The following is a 17,289-nucleotide window of genomic DNA, read 5'->3' as shown; positions in this document are numbered from 1 at the left end:
TTTAACATTGTAAAATAAGTTTTCATAGACAATTTTCTCTGCAAGGTAAAATCCACTCAACAGGAGGTAAGTTAACAGGATACTATCATGATAATCCTCAAAGGTTTGTATAACTATTCATATAATATTTTGAATAAGAAGTGCTTTTATAACACTCAATTTGAAAAAATTTGCAGTTTTTCCTCAAAAAGAAATTAAATCTGAAAATTACTACTGTAATAGCCACTTTTCAGGTTTTTATTTTCTTTTTTTTTTTAACCATGAGGATGGTTAAATACTTGCACAGGCTGGTTCAGAGCAGGTTTGGGACCTCCATCCCTCCCTACCACCTAAAGTCCAGTGAAGAAACCACAACGTTATTACAATCACAAATAGCCATGTGATTGTCACTTGTTTAAATTCCTGCCATCAATACAGCCATTCAGGCTGATCTTGTGTTCAATAACCTTGAGAACTCAAAGATAACCAAACAGGCTTTCTGTCTATCCATATTTGTAAGATCTCATCATCCCATTTTTTATTTTTAGCTTGTTTATGATGACACTAATGCTGTATTACATAAATCTTACCAGATTTAAAAGCCAGTTTTACTACAAGAGACATTTTACAAATCGACAAATCAAGCTTTTTGACAGTTTCCTTCCCTCCACCATTGACTTGCCCAAAGCAAAAATCACTGAAAACACATGATAAAGCTTTAATTTTGCTTATTCTGGGGAAAAAACACATTCAACTTTTATACAGTATTTTTATTTCATAATTAAATTTTCTGCAGAGAATGAATTTTCACTGATGTGCTCCATTTTCTAGTAGAATACTTGAAGTTTTCTGGTTTGATGGGAAGCTTAATATTTCCATATTAGGATTTTTTGAACAGTCCCAACTCTTCCATACAGGCAACCTTCTCTGAGATTTTCTCTTCAAATGCATTTTTTTCTGTGACTTCTCAAAAATTTAAGGTATCACACTAAAAATTAACATACTTATCTATGAAATCATCTGCGCTCTTCTTTGGCATATTATCTGCATGACGAAGAAGCCAAATAATTTCATCACGAGCAAAGGATAATGCCATAAATACAAAAAGTGCCTGAAAAAACAGAAATTGTTCAGAAGTTTATAGATCCATGCAACAGCTGGACAGCTTGTATACACTAAGAGTCAACCAGACTCTAAACCCAAATATCTTAAAACCTAGGTAGGTTTCTCAGAGTAAAGTGCATGTTTTCCCCTGCCCCCATACAGATTAAGTGGCATATTATCATTGACACACAGACTGTAGGATTGCATAAACGCAAAACAAAAACCACAATTACCTTGGGACCCAACAAGCCTGGCTGATCAGATAGGACAGTAGCCAGTTCTTTGAGTGCAGAACGTAAAAACTTGCGTCTCTCTCTATGCATTGAACCGCTGCATCAAAAGAGCAAACCGAGACATCATCCGATGTGCTAACAACAGAAGATTTGATTTTTTCCAAACATGTAAGCCCAAGCATAGGCAACTCATATTATACCAGCTTCTAAAGTTCACTATTTCAAAGGATGTGGCTCAATTAAAATTGGCACCCCCATCCCCAAGACCGTATATTCCTGAAGTCTGGTAACTTTAAAATCCAAGTTCTCTGCCCCTGCTCTGTGATGTGCATTTGACTCCACTAAAACATTTCTGTTTTAACTGCATTAAGTAATTAGATAAAAAGAAACTGGAGAAAAAAACTAAATGTATCCATCTGATAATTTGAAAAATAATCTAAAACTTTGTAAGTTAAATCAATAACATCATTAAGCAAATCCAGATTTAAAACATCAGTACATTATATCATTTGAAAATGGGCAACTAAGCACTCAAGAAACCATTCCTTATAGCTTCAGACATTCTTTACAGCTTTAAGAAAATCAACACTAAAATATGACAGAAAACTTTGTATAGAGACACTTACGCATGCGAAACAGCAGCTTCTTTGCATTCCCTGATGTCATTAATACGCTTGTTGTAGCTGCAAGTGAAAAACAATCCAATACCATAGTAAGTACCAGTAGCACAAGTTAGCAAGGGCCAATTGGGATGAACTGCAACGCCACAGCATGCAAGATACAGCAAAAAGCTCACAGGAGGCTTATTTCCCTGAACAGAGCACACTGGTAGAAGTCTCAGCTCTGTTTCTGAGTTTTCATATATTACAGCAACACGCAATTTTTCAAGCAAACTGTACATTCATTTCTCTTCACTAGATTAAGATTTGTGGACTTTTGCCATTTCAGACTGATTCTTCAGACTGCCTCATAACTGAGATTAAAAAAAAAAAAAAAAAAGACATGATCGTTATGAAATCAGGCTCCTGAAAGTTACACGTTGAAGAAACAATCAGGATATTAAGCAAAAACATTTGTGTGCTAACTATCCTTAAGCAGACTTTACATGAAGTCAAAGCAACATTTTCAAAACAGTTCTTCAAGGAATTTTTAATTTTTAACAGAAGTTCTGAAAGGTGAAAAAAAAAGAAAAGAACATACCCTCGTATGTTTACAAACAAGTCTTCAGCAGCTTTGTGAATATGGAATACTTCATCTCTAAACAGAGCCAAACAAGAGCTGCTTTGAAGTGCAAGTTTCCAAAGGTTCAAAGCTGTAGCATCACTATTTAGGATTCCATGGCACAAAATAAATCCAACTTCAGAAGTCACATTGATGTATGTCACAAACCAGATGCACAAAGACAGTGAGAGAACAGACATTGTTATGTGTTTTCTCTTGAACAGTTCAAACAGCTAATTAATAATCAGTTTAATGGATAACATCGTTTTATATATTAAAAAAACACCCCACACTGTTCTAGTGGAGGTATTTTTGTAATGTTTTTGTAAAATGAATTATTTCATGCTGATTCTACTTGGCTATTTTCATCAGGTTTACTAAAGCACTCACTTCTAGTGAAAGTCTGTACTAAACTGATGACAAACTTGGTTTCAGCAGCACTTGCTGAATTCTAAACTTTACTGCAGGTAAAAGTATGGTACATGAGATTTGATCAAGTTCTCTAGAATCTCAGTAAAACAGCTTTTGTACAGTACAGAAAAGTTATCTTTTCAATGTTAACTGATTTTTAAAAAAACAACCATGAGCTGTTTCAGAATGTTACTCACAAATGATCCATTTTTCCATTGCATCCAGAGAGAGGTATTCACATGGCATCTGTTGGAAAAGCAGTAATTTGTAGAAAACTGATTACGTAAAAGACAATACATTTCACAAGAAGTACTTTTTAGAAAAAAGGGACAAGTAAATCCTTAAATGCTAAGTAATCATGAAAGACTGCTGCTGATTACTAACAAGACTCTGTTTCGTCTCTTTAGAACTGAGGGTTTCAACATTAAATGAGCTTCCATACCTTGAAGTAGACAGTGAACTGATCTTGACAAATTAGTTTTGACAAACACTGTATTTAAGAGCAAAAGGCTTGTGATGTATACTAATCACAACCTGACAGCTATTAATGCTTGAATTCTTTCACAATGATTATACAAATATAGAATGATTAGGGGTGGAAAGGACCTTAAGACTTTTCATATCACAGCTGAAGCAGCAAATGCAAACAGTCAAAATTTAAAAGAATTAGCTCCATTTTCATCTGTTGGTCCACAGACATCTGAGACAGCACACATGGTCTCTTCCTTCACAACTGCAGAAGTTAACATCGTTTCCCTTCATCATTTGATCATCAAATACTGGAAATGAAGGCATGAGCTAAAGCAATAGAAGCTTTAATTAATGCAAGAAATTTTTTTCTCTGTATTCTCCAAAACAGCCTATTTACTTCTCTGATTAAAACCCACACAGAATCATAGGACCAACTAGGTTGGAAAAGACCTTTAAGATCAGCAAGTCCAGCCACTCCCCCAGGACTGCCAAGTCCACCACTAAACCATGTCACTATAAACACTGTCCTTTACTATTGTAGTGTTTCTAACGCATATATCATTTTACCCATATGGAGCTCTATAAATACCATTACACGGTAAATCATATCTGCATAAGATTAATCTTACGTTATTCTTGTAACAGAAGAGAATAATGGATGTTATTCAGAAGAGAATAACGGATGTTATTCTCATCACAGAAGAGAATAACGGATGTTATTCTCATCACAGAAGAGAATAATGGATCTGGGTTTTGGCTTTTCGTGGTTTACAGATAAAGGTAATGAAACGGAAAATTAAAACACCCCCACGTTATTTCACAGAAAACTGCCTAACTTTATCATACAGCGCAAATTAAAAGGCCATACTGTGTCAGACTGTGCAGGATTAAGCATTGTACTGGGGGCACTGATGAGGCTCAGTAGCTGTGCGTTTCTCCACTGGTCAGCTGAGAGATTTCTTCGAGGGTAAACCATCTGGAGTGAAATCAGAGCATCTGAAAGGGACTAAAAATAAGACCAATGTTGAGTTGAGGTCCAAAGGACATGGGAGGGCGGGAGGAATCAATCATGGAAACAAATCTGTGACACACAACTGCAAGTTGTTCATTATTTATTCAAGCATCCCAATTACTGTGTTATTCCCTTCTCTGCCACTTCATTTAGTATGTCCTTTCCTCTTTGCTAGCAAATTAGAATTATTTTGAGCAGATACTTCTTACAGGAGACCCTGGCAGCAGATTAAGCTTCTTATCTGAGTTAAGTGTGGTCCTACCTGTTTCCCTGCCTTTTGCATCAATACTGGTACATGTTTGAGTCCTCAGGGAGCCAGGTCTAAGTGCTAAGCCAGCAGAAAAGATCACCCAGGGAGGCGAGGGATTCATCTGCTGAAGCTAATTTAAAAGACTAAACAACTGTCATGTCTTCTGCAAACTAGTGAGATGGATGAAAAGGACAACTTCAGTGTGCAGTTCCATGAGAGTGCAGCCTAAGAATGTGTTTCTATAGCACAGTGCCTGAAGGTATCCCTGACCCCAATTTATACCTCCAGTACAGGATAAGCAGAAAAGCAAATGAAAATGACTGAAGAATGGCTTTACAAACATTAAGGGAATGGACTGGTCCACTATTAAACAAGAGCATAAACAAACAAAATGCTAAAAAGTAAAGCATCTTTCCTAACAGTGCAAAAGAAAAGATTAATTGCAAATGAGATCCTTAGCTGAGTAAGTCTTAAGGCAGGAATCATCCAGAGGAAAGTAAAAAAAATCTGATTATTTAGACAAATGAGATATATTCAAAACTGTTTGACTTCAGACGACTGAGAGAAGTAGCTGGGAATCTCTCTGAAGTTCTAGTTACTACCTTGAAAAATTTAAGGAAATTAAGAAAAAAATATCAAGACTAGAGAAGAAAAAACAACCAGTACCTAAACTTCAAAACAGGAACAAACAAACACAAACCTTAAAATCTTTAGGCAATAATTTAGCATTTAACTTCAATTCCTGCCAAAGATTCCAAAATAAGGTGTTAGGGAATCAATTTGCAAGCACCTAGAAAATAACACCACTATAAACAACAGTCAGTCAGTACTGATCAAACAAATCTGGTTTCCTCTGACAGACAGAGTAGCAAGCCTGGTGGACAAATGGGAAGTGATAAGCAGGATAAGCCTTGCCGAAGTCAACGAATGGATCAGTCTCTTTTCCAAGGTATTCTCATATGAAGATACAGTGTAGATATACCATCACAGAACTGCAGCACAATCAGCTGCGTAAGAGTGCAAGCTTAAAAGCATTTGTAAAGGCTAAAGGGATTGGGTTCATTTAACTTGGTGAAGTCAACTGAGCATGATACTCAGCTAAGCTTTTGAGTGTAGGAGCTATTATTCAAGAGGCAGAGGTGATATCTAGGATCCCCAGTTCAAGGAAAGCCGAAGCAAAAGCCCTCAGGTTACAAAGCAGAAAAACACATTCATCTAGGATGGTAAACTAGCAAAAATCTGGTTTCATAGAAACATTTGCAATCTCTTTCATTTCAAGCTACAAGCTAAAACAGAACATGCATGCAGGTATTCACAGATGATCCAGAACTAATTTTTAATCAATTGTTAATCCTTAGAAAATGAAACAGAATCTTACCAATGGGTCTTAACATTGCTGTGTTTCTATAGGTTCTGTTATTTAACAGGATATCAATCCCCAGCCTCAGACAACCATTATAAATAAGAATTTAAACTTTATACCTAATGGCCTTTGACAAAACACAGGATTATTATCTTGCTTATTCATATTTTTATCTCTGCTTCTCTCAGTTAAGGTTAAGTGCCTGTGAAAAGTTGTTACATACTTTACTGTGAGGTACAAATTCCTCCATCATTTTCTTTAAAGGATTTTCATAATCCACAATCATCTGGCCAAGGCGTGGATATTCTCTGTCACTAAAAGCAACAACAAACAATTCACTCAGGTGCAGCTGTTACTATTATTACTATCCCTATACACGTCACTTCTGTAACAGATTTTTACCTTGCTCCATGTGTCATTTCATGGGCATAGTTATACAATCCAATGATAGCCTTCCTTTCTTCAATTCGAGACAGCAATATCATCAGAGTTGTGTAGGTTATAATCAAATCTAGGTAGTTCTTTGTTAAATCAAAGTTTACAGTCTGGAGATAAAAAACAGTGAATCATAACTCCCAAACTTTTAGAAACAAGCACAAAACTTTTTCTTTACCTTATCGCTTATTTTCAGCATTTTTTAAATACAATGGACTGTCCTGGACAAAAGTTTTTTCCTGGTTGCATACAGACCTTCATATTGTCCTCATTTATTCACTCAGATCTTCAGAACTGTTTGCATTCATGAAAGCAAGCATGCACATAAATCCTTCCAGGCTTACATGTCACAGGTTAGCTGACAGATAGTAAAACTTCTTCTGGATGCAACTAAACAGTCATAAAGTGCCTTGCCTATGAATTATTTTTAAATATGACTTGATAACATAAAAAGCTAGCATATATCCCACCAGCATGGTAATATCATCCCATAGGATATATACTCGCTTCTCTTTCATATTATGAGCTTAAGTGAGCCAAATTTAGAATAATGGCTAAAAGTAACAAGGTGACATTATACATAATAAGAAAGCTAAACCCATGAGGAAAAGGTGTTTGAGGTGGTTTTTTGGTTTAGTGGCTTGTTTTGTTTTTTTTTTTTAAATGTATATAGCTACTCTTGTATGTATTTTAGCCAATGCCAGAAGTGACATCCTCACACAGCTTAGGTGGACACCAGTAATATTACTGCCTTGTGGCTTAAGCATACATACAGCAGTAAACCCCCAAAATTAACTTGCAGATGCAACAAAGCAAAAATTACAGAAAGATATGTATGTCTGGTAACAGACAATGCTGTCCATAGCAGCTTGTTTCAGACAGTATCATCTGATTTCAAGCTGTTATACAAGTTAGAGATGTAATGATTACCGTGGTTTTATTTCTCCTGCATTTATAATTAGAGCCCAAGAAACTAAGTCCATTCAATTCTCCACACAGGGCTCTGATTCGAAGTGTTTTAAGAGACACTTGAAAATTTAAACCCAGAAACTTACAATATCAAAGAAGACTTGGCAAGCATCAATAGTGTTCAGCAGCTCACAAACATGGTCCTTGAAAAACAAAGGAATAACCTCAGTTTAAAACGATCTAAGTAAATCACTTTACTATGCTTAGTGATGGAGATCGATTTTTTATTTTAAGAACTGAGCTACAAGTTCAACTATTTTACCAATAAAAAGACAGAAAACTGATGTGACAGAACAACTGCTGTATTTCTAACACCTTACCTTAAATTCCATAACATCAACAAAGGTGAAGTAGTATAATGCCAGGTTCTTCAGAATCTCTGATTTTTCTTTCTGGAGCTGAGCAAGCTGTTGCTAAAAGAAAAACATAAACATGCACACTGTTCTTAGAAGACCTGGAGAAGCCTGCTGAAAAATAATACCTGTGAAGCGCAGAGTAACCACCAGGCTATGCAAAGAAGCCTTAACATGGTTTTCTAAGGCTGAGGTTCTGTGTCTCAAATCCACACAGAGTTCTCAGAACAGATCATTTTAACAGCTGCCAACTACGCTTGGAGATAAAAGTCAAATTAGTACACATTAGTACCAAAGTCATACTGTTTAGCTCTGCAAGAGATGAAAATGGGTTGTTAGGAAAACAGTGCTACCATATGTAGAATTAGCCAAAGCAGAACAGTACATGAGCACAAATCAGCATGACAAGAAAAAAAAAAAAAAATAGTGACAATGTTACTTGAGGTGGGAGAAAAGGTGGCAGGTTACAAACTTGACTACAGAAAAACATTATGCTTTTAAATTCTGAACTTACCAAAAAGAATATCCAGGCAAAGCCACGTTAAGCATGCAAAATAAAATGTAGATACAAACGTAAAATACAGTAACGGTTCTTTGACCAGTTCCATATAAACACAATAATACATTCAAACAAAAGCAACAAAATAAAGAAACAAAAGAAGCAGCAAAACACTAGCATTAGACACTGGTGGATAAAATGGAAAAGGCAAATGTGAATACAAAGGCATTAAGATAGTTCACGTGGATTGCTTTATATGACTGAATTTCCATATTTATCAAAATTTGCTGCAGGAACCAGAGATCACTGAATCACAATTAATAACACACAAAAAGCAGCTGTTACTCAACAGCCATTCTGTTTATGTATGCATTAGTCTCGCAGCACTGCAAGAATACAGTTATTTAACTTGAAATATACAGCTACAAATTAAAGTCTCTTTCCTGATAAATGAACTGGGTTAAAGCAGTCGTAACACTGGCAAGAAAAAGTGCTCTCCGAAAAGCAGCAAGACTTTAAATTAAAGACCAATCAAGTTAAACAGGATTTCCTTCTCAGTGAGAGAAATCAATTACAATTAAGATTAAGATGTTTCAAATTGGTTAGCTTGTTTTCAGGAGAGGTTAGAAGGGAATACGCTTCTTCATCTCTCACTCCTTGTAAAGCTGTGCTCTTGCTTTTATGTGAAGCACTAAAATGACTCTAAATTAAAAAAGACTGCCTGGACCACTACTGCATATCGTATATAAGATAATTTTTGCTTATTTCCTCTGATTTTTTTAAAGGTGATAATGATTTTTAGAAGCCTTGAGCCATAAGATTTCCATTATAGCCAAGGAAGACCAGCATACAGAGTTATGAATTAGAATGATCACATCACGAAATACTCCTGCTTTCTCTTAAACCAGTACAAAGGATTTTACTCTCAACACCGACTTCAAATGCCTACCCTATATAATATTAAGTTTCCCTCACACAGTCATCAGCTGTGGCTTAAATGAAAAATGGGTGCACGTATACGTTTATTTTGTAACTTCTCCTGATAACCACATGCACTAGGAAATAGGATATTTCCACGTAAACTGCTGCTGTGCAAAACCTGTCTTCAAACGTTAAATGCCTCGTGTTCAGAGAGCGGAGCACCCAGCATCATCATGTGCAGAGCCTGGAGCTCCTGCAGCTCTGCACAGCTCTGGTACACTTCCAGGTAAACTGGTGTCTACACTTGGGAGCTCCCCACAGCAAAGAGCATTTTGTACCTTCAGAGCTGCTTCGGCAGTCAACAGTTCTTACACAATGAACATTCATTAACTAAGATGCTTTGTTTTAATCTTCACCCTGGTCCTATGGCTTAAAGGGTTTCTTGCAGCTGGTTTGTTTTCAGAACAGTTGAGCAGAAATAACAATTTGTTTCTGTGCAACCAACACAAGTGGGAATGGGATGAATTTGAGAAGTCATCTCACGAATTTTCAGGAGCAGACCACATGGCATTATTCAGAAATAACACTAATTCTAGTGTAGAGTAGAAGACAAAACCAGAGCTCACATTACAACTGCACATAATGCCTTAACTTTTTTCCTACTGCAATCCTAACTCATACTAAGCAAGGTGTAATGCTAAGTGAGACTATCAAGCCTTCTGCTGCTCTGGAGACAGGCTGAGAGAGCTGGGCTTGTTCAGCCTGGAGAAGAGAAGGCTCCAGGAGACCTTAGAGCAGCTCCCAGTGCCTAAAGGGGCTACAAGAAACCTGGAGAGGGACTTTGGACAAGGGCCTGCAGCAACAGGACAGGGAAGAATGGCTTTAAACTCACAGAGGGTAGATTTAGGTTAGATTTAAGGAAGAAATTCTTCCCTGTGAAAGCAGTGAGATGCTGGCACAGGGTGCCCTGAGAGGCTGTGGCTGCCCCATGTATAGAGTTAAGGTGGTCATTCTTGGGGTGCTAAGGTGTCAGTGAACTTTGATATTAATATTTTAAATAGAACACATCAATTCTCATGACAAATCAGCACAGACCAAATAGCTCAATTCATACAGGACAGCCTGTATGTGACGTTTAAAAGTGCAGCTTACAGCATGTAGTGTCTTGGATGTTTGCATTTTATCACTCAAGAATGTGGGTGTAGCTCTTTCCACAGCCACTGCAACAAAACTTTAGATTACTAATTTCCTAACAGCTGTTTAGAAATAGCTGGTGCTATTGAGGCTTTTTTCCTTACCTTGCAATTCATTATGAGCAAACATTTCTGCTTTCAGTATTCAACAAGTTTTAAAATAGGATAAGCGGAAGAAACAACTCTTATAACATTACTACCATCAAAACATTATTTTCCCTATAGCTAACCATGCCTTGCTGATGGGTCAGACCGAAGTGTTTTAACTGTTCTTAAAGAAACTGAAGTGAATTCACCAAGAAGGCCAATGATATTTTTGTTGAATGAAGTGAATCAGATTTAAGACATATGAAAAGCTGTAGAAATTTCAGAATAGTGCAAGATTTAAAAAAAAATAAAAATTATTTTGTCTATTAAATACCACATCTCTGATCACATAAATACTATATATAAATCAGGACTTTAAATACCAGAGAGCAAAGCTGACACTTTGCCAAGCAGGTTATCTACAAGAGAAGGAACTGATTTTTACTAAGCTGTCTTGTGCCCTATCTTCTTCACATGAAGTCCCCAAAATTTTTACACAACTGGTTAGGTACACAAAGTACATTAGAAGAAGTACGTTAATAGAAGCCCAAACCAAGTAAGAAAATGCAAGACAGCCTCAACTTAAAGCTTACATGAACACAATGGCTTGGAGACAAGCAAGCAATGGCTCAAAGACAAGAAAACAATGAAAATGTTACCAGTGTTAATCAACTTATTTAGTATGAATGTTCAGGAAAAGTATGAGATAACTAGAAATGGTTGTTCAGAGGATTTTAATGTGTGGCAAACCAGATGGTAACTGCAGCTGCATAACTATTTTATCAAAATTATTAGACTGATAGCAGTAGTATGTAAACAAATATCTTATTTCATGGTCCAGGAACAGACTGTAGGTATCGGAATTTTCTCCTTGTATCACTGTGATTTTTTTCCCAGCAAGTATATGATTATTAAACACTTGCATTTGATTTCTACAAACCAACACCATATATATCACCATGTCCTCGGAGAAGACACCATCAACCTCATCTTACTAGCTGTAATACAAGACCCCAAAAGCAATACTACAAACTGACTGTTAAAATTCTGGGAATAGGGGTAAATAATCACTGCCAACTATTCTTACTGTCATTTATTATCCTCACTATGCTTGCCACCTGTAGATTCTTCAAATGAAGATTTTTTTAAATTCAACTCATCTGAACAAAGCTCTGTGCCTACAAAATCCATAGCAGAACAAAAGGGAGAGAGATGGATCTAATTAAATAAAGAGAATTAGGTTGAAGTTCAGTAAAGTAACTGTACAATGATGTCCTTGGTTTCTTACTTCCAATTAAAAGCAGCTTCTGAAGTGACATGCTGCATATGAAAAGATGTAATAGAATATTTAACTAACTGATGTATTTCTACAGCATGATCTACTTTTGGTTTGTTTTCAGGTTTCTAGCACTAAGTTAACTATTCTGAAAAGGAAATTGCCACTCAGGTCTCTCCGCAACTGTTCCTAGGGTGGTCCAGGTTATTAATCATGGCAGACAACTGGAACACTGATCGACCTGTCAGTCATAAGCAACAGCTCCTCCATTCTCTTTCTTTTGCATTAATTCATACAGCAATTCCTACATTAGGCTCATCACATATGATCATATCATACAAGCTTTGGTCACAGGTCTTGACATGTTCCAGGTGACTATTCAGAGAATGAAAGTCTCATCTGCGCTACTCTATAAATAAAAATGTTTTGGACATACTTTTGTAGCTGCCTGCATTCTTACATTTCTGTCATGAAATCATGAAAGAACTATTCATTTAAAATGCACAAAAACTAACTTTGGAATGGCATCTTAGAAACACTGCTTAACTAAAACACTGTTCAGGTATTAATGAGCGGGGTTTGTTTCTTTGTTTTTTAATGGCCTAAAGCTGTCAATCATCAAATCAAAAAGTCTTCATGGATGAAGCGAAGAGGTTAAGTATTACACACATTCATTCCTTTGCAGGTATTGCTTATACTATTAAGCAACAAGAGTGAGTACGTGACCGGTATGCCTTGGCGAGTAATTCACATGGGCTGATCCAATTTATAGAGGTGTACTACGATGATTTATTACAAATAATTATGAAAATTAAATGGTATTTCGATGCTACTCCATCTCACATTCATACACAATCATGGTTTAAGCCATGAATATAAACATCACTGTTGACAGCATTTAGGATTTTGAAAAAATGTATGTTACATTAATTACTTATAAGTTACATTATGAGTTTTGTTTGGCAAAACATTTTAAAGAGGTCTCATGCTTTCACATTACCATTTGGAATCGCAGTGAAAAAATGCTCACTTTCAAATGACTATAGGCTGAAAACGTTTACATACTACTCTCTGATTATATTACAGTGCAAGTCATTTTAGGCTGCAAAGTCATTCTTATGCAGAAGACTGAAGACATACGTGCTACTGCATAGGAAATCAAAACAGCAGGTGTGATTGTATCCGGACACAGCATTAGCAGAGCAATTTCAATTCTGAGTGACTTTTTAGTAAAAAAGTAGATAAAATTTTATTTATTGCAGATATCTTGCAGTTTCTTCTCAGGCACAACTGCTTGTACAAAGCTGAACAGGGACTAATTTCTCATCAGATGGCTCTACTTATGTAGGGGTTAACTCCCATAACCTAAATCAGTGCCCCAGTAAGTTTTGGAAAAATCAACCTCATTTGTGGTTCCTTCAGCACTGTAAATTCCTTGAGCAGCAGCAGAGTTGAACAGGCAGCTATGCACAAAAAGCATGGCATACTCTTACCTGATCAGGATTTTAGTCTTCATGGCCAGGAGGCCAGTTTGTTTTATGGCGGAATATGGGTTTTTATTGCTTAAGCAAGCAGTAAGTTATCTGAAAAATCAAGTCTCCCATACAAGAAACATAGCACTCTAGAAATCTGGAGAAAAATATTAACAGTTCACTGATTTGGGGGATTTAAGTGACTTAAGTCACTCTTAAGAAACCAGCTACCACAGTAGTAATCACCACATAATTTCCTCAAAAATAAAACTATCATGTCCTAGCGAAAAAGTTTTACCAATGCATGAGGCAGAACAGTCAAGACTCCAATGCTATTTTTCCCCTGAAGAGAATTCCCCCTGAAGAGAATTCCCCCTGAAGAGAATTCCCCCTGAAGAGAATTCCCCCTGAAGAGAATTCCCCCTGAAGAGAATTCCCCCTGAAGAGAATTCCCCCTGAAGAGAATTCCCCCTGAAGAGAATTCCCCCTGAAGAGAATTCCCCCTGAAGAGAATTCCCCCTGAAGAGAATTCCCCCTGAAGAGAATTCCCCCTGAAGAGAATTCCCCCTGAAGAGAATTCCCCCTGAAGAGAATTCCCCCTGAAGAGAATTCCCCCTGAAGAGAATTCCCCCTGAAGAGAATTCCCCCTGAAGAGAATTCCCCCTGAAGAGAATTCCCCCTGAAGAGAATTCCCCCTGAAGAGAATTTCTGTATCTTTACAAACACCGAGCAAATTCCAAAATTAAAAGCTTCATTAGAAACAAGCAAAGGAAGAGCATTTTCCTTTAGGCACTGGACCCCTTGCAGGGGCTGAAAGGAGTACTTTTAAAGGTAAGTTACTTGTATTTAGTTAAGTGCTTTGAAAAAGAATAATTACTGCAACCACCTATCCCAAATTAAAATCGAGATTGGTTATAAAGTGTGCATTTCAGACATTTTATTATAAAAGAAAGCGTTTAATAAAAGCATGCTTTAATGCGTTCCGATAAAGCTTGGGCCAAGGTGGTCCAGCCACTCTGTGCCCACAATGCCTCTCCCACACTCAGCTCATTTGCTATGCAACCAGCTCACTGTGGAAGACAGTAAGCAGACCAGGCATACATACTTGCATCTTAAAGGAAAAAGCTAACACTCTCAAGAAGTAAAAATGTAAAAGTGAACTAATTCATATCTACAGATATAAGCCAGGCAGGCTGGAGACACTTGCACTGCTTCTATGTACTTTACTCCCATATGATCTTATTTCCAGTCTCCCTTGACACAATATAGCAGAAAAATGTTGCAGTTAAATCAGGTAACTAAACCCTCAAAATATTAACTCCTAAGAAACTGAATGTGCAGTCAATGCATTAACACAAAAGTACTGGGAAGACAGCTACTAGAAAGAAGATGAAGATTAGTAGTATCTGGAAAACACAGATACTTCTCCCACTAAGCACTGACTTAGAAACTTCTGAGTGACGCTTCACTTGCCTGCTCACCACCAAGCAATGACTAAGCCTCAACTTCTCCAAGAGACATTTAAAAATATAGCAAGTTTTCCTACAGGAAAACTCCTGAGGAGCAAGCCGACTGAAAGAAAAACATACGTTCAAGAAAGAAGGCAGAAATTCTCACTACTTCCTACCTGTGGTGTTTTAGAAACACAAAGACACAGAGCTTGACCTGTGCATGCAGCAGATTTTCAAGACCCTACCCACTATCAAAAAACAATCTACTACTTTTCTCTCAGCATCTCCAATGCTCCATTGTGAAGTATTATTCTGGTTTTGCAATGGCATTAAATAGTTGGATTGACTAAGAAGAGAGAACCTTTTAGCTCACTTTTTCGTTGTTGTTTGGTATGTGCTCTTTAGATTTCCGTGGTGATAACCTTGCCTGTATGGCTTAAAGGAGGATGAGGTCTACAAATCCTTCAGAAAAATCAGGCTGCTTTCACGTCCCTTACTTTGGAACTTTACTTCTGAAGATAGTGAAGGAAACTCAGTAAAAATAAGCGTTACCCTGAGTACTAGCACAATCGGATCACTGATATGACCAAGAACAAAGGCACTATAAAGCTTTTTGGAAGGCTTTTCCAGCTTGGAAGGCTTTTTCAAAACAAAGTTTTAGTCAGTTTAAAATAATTATAAATACTAAAGTTTCCCAGACACTGAAGATGGGAACTGTATAATAATAAAAAGTTATCTTTTCCAAACAGGACTTTAAAATGTTGGTTTCTCACTTTGTCAATCCTTCCATTATTTTTCTATACATACATACCATATCCTCTGCAAGTTATTTCATACACTATTAAGCAATACTGTATTGCTGGCCAACATTGTTAACAGTTGATTTAAGAGCTCAGTCATCAAACTGCACATTTTCAAGGTTATATGGTACATAATGGTGATTGGAGAAGAAAGGGCAAGTGTAAGACCACATGGACTGCTCTCAGACAACAGGAGAGAGCGAGTTATGAACTGATGAGGTCCAGAGTTATCTATAATCGACTCTTTGGAAGATGAACTACTCTATATTATTTTTCAGCCTCATCAACAAGGATTCATCAGGCACATCATTGTTTGAACTGCTCATAAACTTGAACTCTTGGTACAATTTTGAAGCCCAGCGATTGCCAGACATTGCTCTAGTTTGACTCAGCATGCCAAATTCTGAAGGAGGAACAAAAAACCAGGAGCTGTATTTTTTTGTGAATAAAGATGTAAAAGCCGTCATCAGCAAACATCACAAAATCACTTGTCTTAAAGGAATAAAAATGCAGGCTTTTCAAGATAACTGATTACAGAAAACACTGCTCATACTCTTCGATAAAACCTGTTATTCACCTCCAAGACAAAACACTGTAAATGCCCATACCTGAGAAAAAAAACAAACAGCTAAAAGTGGGTTAAAAGTAAAAATCAAGAAAGCAGGCACAGCCTATTCTCTAACTGAATGCAAGCTTGTTTGGTAACATCACCTACGGACATGTCAATAGGTCCTACTAACTGCATAAATGCATAATGCTAAGCAATGATGACTGCTGCAGTTGAATGCACAAAAGCCAAAGCCTCTCACAGAAAGGCTGTCCTGGAATTTTCACTGCAAGGAGGAAACAGGTTATGATTTCTCAACAACTTCCCCATCTGTAATCTCCCATAATAGCTCATTAACTGATGTGCCCTGTCCCAGTAAGCTTCTTGTCCTTTTAAGTCTCAGATCCACTGTTTCCTTACTGAAGGAACTCCTTGGTGTGCCCTAATACATGGAGGGCTGGTTGTTTGCAAGTGGTAGGAGGAAGACAAGGGAAGGGCAAGGAGGGGAACATATTCCTGACCAGGAGCTAGATGCTTACAACTTCTTGAAGCTAAGGTTTACAAATGAAAATCGATCTGAGATCAAACTAGAACTTTCTCTGCATATGGTATCGCTTGTCTCATCAGGAATATGTTCTGGGTAAAGGTTTCTTTTAGGAGATACAACTAAGACAAGCGAACTGCCACCAGCTCTCACTCCATGGAGGGAAACCCCAGCTGCTTATTGCTAGAACTCAAAATCCCTACTTTTAAGCTGTGACCATACATGAGGAGGGTAGGCTTTTGATAATTTTAATAAATGCAAGCCTGGCTGGCTCATGGTAAATAAACACAAAGGAATGACAAAACATTACGAGCATAAGCTTTTCCATAATTTTCACAGTACCAAATCCTTAAGTATCTGTCATTAGTTTAGCTCCAAATTCATAATCAACAACCAAAACACATATAGAGCATACATGCAACTGCATTAAATAAATTTTATGTCTATAATTTTTCATTAATAGATCTGCCACTGAAGCTTACAGAATGTAAGCTTCTGTAGAAGCATTTACCAAACATAGAAGTATTTACCAAATGTAGAAGTATTTACCAAACGCTACTTAAGGATTGACTATTTTTACATAAATTTTATAAGGAATTTGCCATCTTTGTTTACTAACACAATCAAATCCAATACAAAGATGGGCAACATCAAACATGTACCAGTTTTAAAGTGCACTGTCACTGAAACTGTTTCCT

The 17,289-nt window shown here is 37.0% G+C and overlaps 1 protein-coding gene and 1 long non-coding RNA gene across 8 annotated transcripts in view; one reads left to right on the top strand and one right to left on the bottom strand.

Annotated features, from left to right (window-relative positions):
- Positions 1-17,289, top strand: part of LOC130600699 (uncharacterized) — a 66,221-nt gene that overhangs the window by 13,437 nt on the left and 35,495 nt on the right. The window lies entirely within an intron of this gene.
- Positions 1-17,289, bottom strand: part of NCKAP1 (NCK associated protein 1) — a 61,238-nt gene that overhangs the window by 30,206 nt on the left and 13,743 nt on the right. For 3 of the 7 annotated variants that reach the window (XM_057412206.1, XM_057412213.1, XM_057412209.1), the window contains 10 exons: positions 7,769-7,861; positions 7,535-7,591; positions 6,447-6,589; positions 6,268-6,358; positions 4,288-4,425; positions 3,146-3,194; positions 2,517-2,673; positions 1,943-1,999; positions 1,317-1,413; positions 984-1,090 (listed from right to left, as the gene is read on the bottom strand). In XM_057412206.1, the coding sequence (XP_057268189.1) occupies positions 984-1,090; positions 1,317-1,413; positions 1,943-1,999; positions 2,517-2,673; positions 3,146-3,194; positions 4,288-4,425; positions 6,268-6,358; positions 6,447-6,589; positions 7,535-7,591; positions 7,769-7,861 (989 nt within the window). The remainder of the gene's footprint in view (positions 1-983; positions 1,091-1,316; positions 1,414-1,942; positions 2,000-2,516; positions 2,674-3,145; positions 3,195-4,287; positions 4,426-6,267; positions 6,359-6,446; positions 6,590-7,534; positions 7,592-7,768; positions 7,862-17,289) is intronic. The other 4 variants (XM_057412207.1, XM_057412210.1, XM_057412211.1 and 1 more) reach the window with 2 other exon arrangements.

The sequence above is a fragment of the Pezoporus wallicus genome, unplaced genomic scaffold (genome assembly GCF_028554395.1).
Source record: "Pezoporus wallicus isolate ANWC-B61680 ecotype Strahan unplaced genomic scaffold, APGP_CSIRO_Pwel_v1 contig_6566, whole genome shotgun sequence".
Classification (NCBI taxonomy): domain Eukaryota; kingdom Metazoa; phylum Chordata; class Aves; order Psittaciformes; family Psittacidae; genus Pezoporus; species Pezoporus wallicus.
This window is presented reverse-complemented; position numbering and strand designations above follow the sequence as displayed.